This window comes from Berghia stephanieae, chromosome 9, assembly GCF_034508935.2.
Source record: "Berghia stephanieae isolate SIO BIC M18660-M18661 chromosome 9, UCSD_Bste_1.3, whole genome shotgun sequence".
In the NCBI taxonomy this organism is placed as follows: Eukaryota; Metazoa; Mollusca; class Gastropoda; order Nudibranchia; family Aeolidiidae; genus Berghia; species Berghia stephanieae.
In genome coordinates, this window is record NC_088368.1 from 40,422,944 (window position 1) to 40,431,457 (window position 8,514).

At 32.2% G+C, this 8,514-nt stretch overlaps 1 protein-coding gene across 1 annotated transcript in view; it reads left to right on the plus strand.

Moving 5' to 3' along the window:
- LOC144979235 (uncharacterized) overlaps positions 1-7,643 on the plus strand; it is an 11,497-nt gene extending 3,854 nt beyond the window's left edge. The window contains exons 2-5 of the mRNA XM_078925843.1: positions 114-291; positions 3,203-3,336; positions 6,123-6,231; positions 7,362-7,643. Of these exons, the coding sequence (XP_078781969.1) occupies positions 121-291; positions 3,203-3,336; positions 6,123-6,231; positions 7,362-7,643 (696 nt within the window). The 5' untranslated portion in view covers positions 114-120. The remainder of the gene's footprint in view (positions 1-113; positions 292-3,202; positions 3,337-6,122; positions 6,232-7,361) is intronic.
- The last annotated feature ends 871 nt before the right edge of the window (positions 7,644-8,514 follow it).

Sequence of the window (8,514 nt, forward strand, 5' to 3'; positions counted from 1 at the left end):
CGTGTGGAGATGTCTTTGTAATTAATTTTTGTCCACCAAACAAGCGACAGAATTTTTTAGAAAATGCATTAATCAATAACCGGACAATTATCAACAAACTTTTCCCTCAGCAGACCCAAGATGTCATATAATCACCCCATCCTTCTGAAAACGATTTTGGCCATCGTGGTAGGGACCTTAACACATGTACAGGGCAATGGGAATCTACCATGCAGATGCCATCCTTTTGTTGGGAGTGCTGACCTTTTTTACAGCAGACCACCACTTAATGAATCTGGTGATGAACCTGTGGTATGTTATTCGTATTAGCAAGCATCATCATCATCATCATCATCATCATCATCATCATCATCATCATCATCATCATCATCACAATCATCATCATCGTCGTCGTCTTCGTCGTCGTTGTCATAATCATCATCACCGACATCACCATCATAATTGTTGTCCACACTACATGATTTACTACATTACAAAGAAGTTCCTTTCAAGACTCCCGGAAGTATTCATTGAAGGTTTAACATTTATAGAATTTTATTTTATATTCATTGGTTGTTTATAATAGTACTAGTAAAAAGCCTGGGGAAAGAACTATTTTCATTCGATACCGTACTCACAATCATTTAATGAGGGCAGATTGGTAAACAACGTTGTCTGTGTAATTTGGTATATCTTCGGTTGATTTTTCTTTGTGGCCCAACATGAAGTATCAACGGTGAAAATACAAATTTAAAGAATACTGGGGATGTAGGAGCTTTCGGAATGTCTGCCCTTTACTTAACTTATGGAAAAACAAACACCCTAGCACCTTTAATAACACTTATGACTAACCTCTCAATCTAACCCTAATAGAAAAAAACAACTCTCGGACTGCTTTGCACTACCTTTCACTATTTAACAAATCAAAATGGCGGCCGAACATCAAAACAATGGTCAAATTAGGAAATTATAAACTTTCACAAATCTCTCTAGGTTTGTTCTAGAGTTTTTAAAATACTTCTATATAATGACAAATTGAATAAATAAATGCCTGACAAAATATCAACGGTGAAATTACAAATTTAAAGAATACTGGGGATGTAGGAGCTTTCGGAATGTCTCCCATTTACTTAACTTATGGAGAAACAAACACCCTAGCACCTTTAATAACACTTATGACTAACCTCTCGAGCTAACCCTAATCGTAAAAAAGAATCAAAATGGCGACTGAAATACCTTCATGTGATCAAGTGAATAATATCACTACGAATGCCACGATTTGCTGAAAAATGCCAACACACACACACACACACATGTATACACCACACACACACACACACACACACACACACACACAAACATATACGAAATTAGAACATACTACTACATAACAAAACTGATCACCGCTAAATCAACAACACAACGGAAGTAATAATAATACTTGATGTCATAAATAGATGACGCAAATTGACAACTTTTTACAGTGTCAAAATTTGTTGATTTTGGGAGCCAAGTGTCGTCGGTACATATTTTATGATATTATCTGTTTGACTCAACGAACTTTCAAACTGACTTTAAATTATAAAAGGAAATCAAGTTATCTGTTTATCTATCTGTAAAAAATACATTTCTAATTTTCAAATCTTTTGACTCAAATAAGCACAATGTTCTCCACAATGCTATATTTTTTAAAGAAAGGATGAGCAGCCCAGTTCTTCAGAACCATTAGGCTTAGGGAGCCAGAGTTTATTCCCGTACCTATAAAGTTAAACGGACAATAACAATTGCTTACTACCCTTGGATAGGACGCTAGCCTATCGCAAAGTACTGTAGGCCATGTCTGGCAAATCCAGCGGCCCAATCATTTCTGGGTGGACAGGGGGATCAGAAAATATAATCTCAACTTCACGCGAGATCTATCTCTGTCATTTTGCATATGAAGCGAGTGTTTTACCAAGTGAGTTATCGGGACCCCTTATTATCATTATCTTTGACATGAACATTTTAGTGAAAACACACACGTGTTTCAAAAATGTAAACAACCCATCAATTCTTGATATTATCTTTACATATCAACCCAAAAGGTATGTCAATTTTATTCATAACCTATGTTCAATAGGTTTAATAAGGAAAGTACCAGAAAAATACAAAATAAGAAAAAGACGTTTCGTGATTTTTAACATTATGGATTAGAAACTTATCAAAACGATTTGGAAATGTTAATATCTAAGAAAAAAATTAATAAGAACAAAATTATGATGCCAATGACCTCCACGAGAATATGTTGATTGAAATACTTTTAGTTGCAAACAAGCATGGCTCGACAAAAGAAAGTCCAGGAGTCGGCTACAACGGGGATTTTTTACTAGTCCCACTATCCCCGTTGTATCCGAGTTCCACTGTAGCCTTTCGGTTCTTAAATACTTGGGAGTGTGTAGGTAACTATTTTTTCGGAGTGCAAGGATGGGTGATGTTTACTCACGACCAGCATATAGTGCGGCTATATGGTCGTGTGGTATGACACTCGCTTTCGGATCGGAAAGTCCTGGGTCCGAGTCTCGCGCTCGGCGCATAGTTGAGTCCTTGGAAAAGGCTCTTTACTCACTTTCTCTCACCGTACTCAGGTGTAAAACGAGTACCTGGCTTTTAACAGCGTTGTCTTTGTCCGAAAAATTGTAATATCGCCTAACAGGCGGCATGTCCTGTCCTACATGTTAAATGTTGCTGTTGACCAGGGACCCCTTGTAAAGCGCTTTGAACACATTTAGTGGATATTGCGCTATATAAAGCTCAATTTCAAAGCTCAATTTCAATATTTAGATTAGAATTTTTTTTTTTAAATAAACATCACTTTGAAACTATAAGATCATTTACACAAGGTGTGTGATGTTCATCTCATGTTGAACAATTTTTGAAAGACTTGCAACTGCGGACTCAGAACGAGAAGACTTTCAATTCGACATCAACTAACTAAGAATAGGACCTTGGTGCTCGAAACGTTTCTATACGCCAGTTGTAAATCCAAACCCCAATGTTATTGAGCACTTCTTAGATCTCTTAAAAATACCTATAAGGGAACAACAGTTTCAACCAAGGACTGCTTATAAGCTTTGGGGGATTGTTGAAGCAGAATGGAATACATCACACCAAATGACATAAACCCCTTTTGCTCTTTTGCACACGTGTGTTTAACAAAACATACCTTTTTCCCCTTTCTTTTCAGCAATTCAGATTTTATTTTGACTTCTATAAAAAGCTTGCAGTCGCATATGAAAAAGGGAATCATGAAATTATCTGGGCACTGTTTGATGGAAACAAGAAAATCCATTATGAGAGAAAACGGGACGGAACGTGCATGTAAGTTGATCCTTACCTTAACTGATCCCCTTGGTTCCTTGGTGAAACACAAGGTGTCATCAAAGTTCCTCCAGGCATCTCTGTCTCCCAAGCTCTGTTTATTCCATGTCTTTCCAAATTGATCCATCTCCTCTTCGACTGTCTTCCTCCAGATGTCCAATTGCCTGCCTCTCTTTCTCTCTCACACAGTGCGGACAGCAATAAGTCAAGTTAGTCAAGTTAAGAAGAAGAAGAAGAAGAAGAAGAAGAAAAAGAAGAAGAAGAAGAAGAAGAAGAAGAAGAAGAAGAAGAAGAAGAAGAAGAAGAAGAAGAAGAAGAAGAAGAAGAAGAAGAAAAAGAAGAAGAAGAAGAAGAAGAAGACCTACTCATGTTTCGAAAATAAGAGAACTTTCCACGATTGTCCCTTTAACAGTTTTTATAATTCATGTACTGTGTAATGCAGTCTGTACATCATTAAATGAATCATATTGTATTACAGAGCAATCCTCATAAAGTCAACACCCTTAAAGTCAACAAAGTCTACCCAGCAATGGTTGGGTAGCTGTTAGGCTACGAGACAACATAGCCACATGAGGCGTTTAGTTTGGTCAATTTCGTTCCTTCTATACCAAACAATCAAACATTGAACTTTGGAAGTCTGTATTGTCAGAACGTACTCAAAGGAGAATCTCTAATGATAAACGTGTGCGGCTATGTGATCTAATGGTATTCCACTCACCTTCGGATCAGAAGTTCCTGGGTTCGAGTCCCGAGCGGCGACTAGTTGAGTCTTTAGGAAAAGGCTTTGTACTCACATTCTCTCACTGTACGCAGACGTAAAATGAATACCTGGAGAGAAGCTAAAATATTATACTTTCAAGATGACTTATCCATTTAAAAACACATTAACTACCTTTGTAAAATATTGCACTTCGAACAAAGAATGGTTTCACAATTATCAAAAGTCTTAAATAGTAAAAACGCTTGTGTCATCATCTATAATATATAGGATAGATTACTGTAATTCACTCTTCCAGAACATTCCAACCTATCTCCTTCACAAATTGCAGTGCATCAAAAATCAACCAATTAGATCATTCTTAGAAAAAGGGAAATAGATCATAATACACTCATGTTATTATCACATCGCTATCTACCTGTTGAATTAAGTCCAGTTCTTTGCTTTAGATCTATCATCAAAACTGCTCCTTCGTGTCTATGCAACCTTATTTCAATTTCCTCAAGAACTTTGTGATCCTCTCCGATTAACTTGCACCCAAAAAGGCTGCGAAAAGTTTTCTGATAGGTCTTTTTCTCATGCTGATCCATCTATTTGGAATTCTCTACCAATTTCCTTAAGAAAATGCAATATAGAAGCTACTTTTAAGACAAATATTAAGACTTATTTAATTAGGAAATATAATAATAATAATAATAATAATAATAATAATAATAATAATAATAATAATAATAATAATAATAATAATAATAATAGATCTTTATTGTCCATAGATATGGCAATTTGTCATTTAGTTACACTTGTTATAACGTTAAACGATAACTGTAACATTGAACAGATATTTCACTCCTACTTATTTTCTCTCTCTCCTCACTCCTCCTCTCTCTCTCTCTCTCTCTCTCTCTCTCTCTCTCTCTCTTTCCTCTCTTTCTTTCACACGTGCGATATACACAACATAAACATATTCATTTCGTTTTCAATTTGTTACGACTGTGGCAATTCGACACCAAAAATTATCATCATTATCAATTGGTCAGTTAATCTTACATTAAATAAATTAATTAGTTAATCAGTGAACGAATCAATCCTTGGTTTTTCTGTACCATATGAAATATTCAAAATTTATTATTGCTGATGGAACGAACGTTGATTTATACTTGTTAGTTCTACATTTAATCTGACAAAACCTTCTCCCAGAATTATCAAAAGTTTTCTATATTTGATAGATTAACATCAGTTTCCGGTTATGGATTATTTTTCATGATATGAATGTCTTCAGCATGTTTTGTGTATGACCTGATATTGTAGCTTTGATGTTTGTATTGATAGGCGCCCCTAGAGCTGTTTGTATATGGAATAGGCGCGTTATAAATTATGATGATGATGATGATGATGATGATGATTACTATTATTATTATTATTATTATTATTATTATTATTATTAGTAGTAGTAGTAGTAGTAGTAGTAGTAGTGTAGTAGTGTAGTAGTAGTAGTAGTAGTAGTAGTAGTAGTAGTAGTGTAGTATAGTTGTAGTAGTAGTAGTAGTAGTAGAGTAGTAGTAGTAGTAGTAGTTTAGTATAGTAGTAGTAGTAGTAGTAGTAGTAGTAGAGTATAGTAGTAGTAGTAGTAGTAGTAGTGTATAGTAGTACTATAGGTAGTAGAGCTATATAAGTAGTAATATAGTACCTGTAAGTAAGCTAGAGTAAATACATATAGTATTTTCATGTTCCTTGTCACAAAGCAATACCTGATAATAAGACTTAAGCGCCTCGATGACCATAATTAACCTAAACATTTCGATTTCATCAAAGCAATAAAAGTACCTTTATTCCAAAGTTAGGTACAGTAGAATCCTGATAAAGCCAAAACTTCCGGACCAGAAAAAAATGTTGATTTTATCCATTGTCAGTGGAACGTGTCTGGTTTTTATATATTATATGTTTTTTAGCTGTTATATTAATTTTTGTTTATTGCTCTTTTACAGTATACTGCTTATGCAAGCTTTGTTTGACTTTGACATTTAATTCTATTGAAGATTTCACAGGCCACTCAACGTTGTTTCCACAGCAAATACATAAGAGACTACCCATTAACTCCCTGTGTGGAAGATGAAGCTGAGTACCAGGGCGTATCCATTGAAAATGGCGTGAAAGTCGATGGTTGGAAAGTTAAAACGGTAAGCGTTGTTCATTTAACTCTATAGTTGCTACGGAAGGAGTAGGTCTATATTGTCGGCTGGGTTGCTAGATACTCCAAAAGGCGTCACACATACAGCCGTAATAAACGAGTAAATTACGAAGCCTACGAGCATAAATATTGAACTGCATGTGACTGCCAGCTCTTGCTAAGACCTTTATTGAGGATGTCAGTGCAAAATGACGATCTCAGATGAGGTCTGTTATAAGATGAGAGTAATTGAAAACTCGAGTAACACATGTAAGCAAATAAAATATAATGCAAAAGTTTTTTTTTGTTATAATTTATTTGTTTTCCACGTTTTGTTGTGCTGACGAAGGGTTTGTACCCAAAACGCACATTGTCTGTTTTATTTCCATACGAAGCCTCTCCATTTTCACTATTTCGTTAGTATTTTACGATCACCGGCTTCAGGCATCCCTACCGTTTTCGACTAATAACTCAATAACATTATGACAAAAGCTTATACATCAAAAGGCTTCCTGAAGCCAAAACATTTACATTTGGCCATTAAAACACGCGGTTATCCTTATCCGTGCGCTTCGTATTTTTTGGGATATAACATAATTTGTAGTTGCTGTAATTGACTGGAAAATCCACAATTGGATTCAGTAGTCTAATGTCTAGCCGTCCGGCAACGGCGGCCATCTTGGTTCTAAACAAAGAAAACCATTACTTTTTATTCTTGATACTGGCTAGAACTTTTCATTCCCTTTTCATATGCCTTGTGATCAGAATGTGTAAAAGTCAAAACATGATCAAATTGATGGGGGTTTTTTCCTCTGGATACGCTTTTATGCTCGCCGGGGAAATATTTCATACGGGCGTCCGCCATTGTTCCGATAGTTTAGAGCCAGTGTTACTAAGTTACCATGCGTCATTAGGAAGGAAGTGACGTTACGACTGTTGAAGAGTATTTACGGGAACGAAAATTAGATTAAAATTCTTACAAGTATATAGTGTGGCATCAACTTTAATTTTCAATAAGATTAAATGACTTAGAGATTCTCACTGGAGCCGATACTTCGTAATTCTACCAATTTTACGTAACAGTAGGCAGGTCTGTTTTTGTTTCCTCACGTTCAATAATAATATTTTATTCTTCCACAGGGCCCGAACAGCTACAGACTATTTGTTTATATTAAAGAGAATTGTCATTTGAAACGCATAGTAAATATTCCGCATTCACCTGTTGAACTGGATATGATTTCCTATAACTTCACTGAAGGGATCCGTGACAACAGAATCTTTGATAGAAATGTCGACGGTTGTGTAGAACAAACAACAACAATAACAATCACTGAGAATAACAATGATAATAAGATGATAATTGACATGCTTAACAAAATTTTGTCAGGCATAAACAAGATCTTGTCTCATTTTTCTCAATAGTGTTTTTATTTTAATCTTTAACTGTTTTACAATGTAATAATAATAATGATAATAATAATAATAATAATAATAATAATAATAATAATAATAATAATAATAATAATAATGAATGATGATGATGATGATGATGATGATGATGATGATGATGAGATGATGACAATAATAATAATAATAATTATAATAATAATATAATAATAATAATAATGATAATAATAATAATAATAATAATAAAATAATATAATAATAATAATAATAATAAATAATAAATAATAATAATAATAATAAATAATAATAATAATAAAATAATAATAATAATAAAATAATAATAATAATAATAATAATAATAATATAATAATAATAATAATAATAATAATAATAATAATAATAATAATAATAATAATAATAATAATAAATAATAATAATAATAATAATAATAATAATAATAATAATATATAATAATAATAATAATAAATAATAATAATAATAATAATAATAATAATAATAAAATAATAATAATAATAATAATAATAATAATAATAATAATAATAATAATAATAATAATAATAATAATAATAATAATAAATAATAAAATAATAATAATAAAATAATAATAATAATAATAATAATAATAATAATAATAATAATAATAAATATAATAATAATAATAATAATAATAATAATAATAATAATAATAATAATAATAATAATAATAATAATAATATATAATAATAAATAATAATAATAATAATAATAATAATAATAATAATAATAATAATAATAATAATAATAATAATAATAATAATAATAATAATAATAATAATAATATAATAATAATAATAATAAAATAATAATATAATAATAATAATAATAA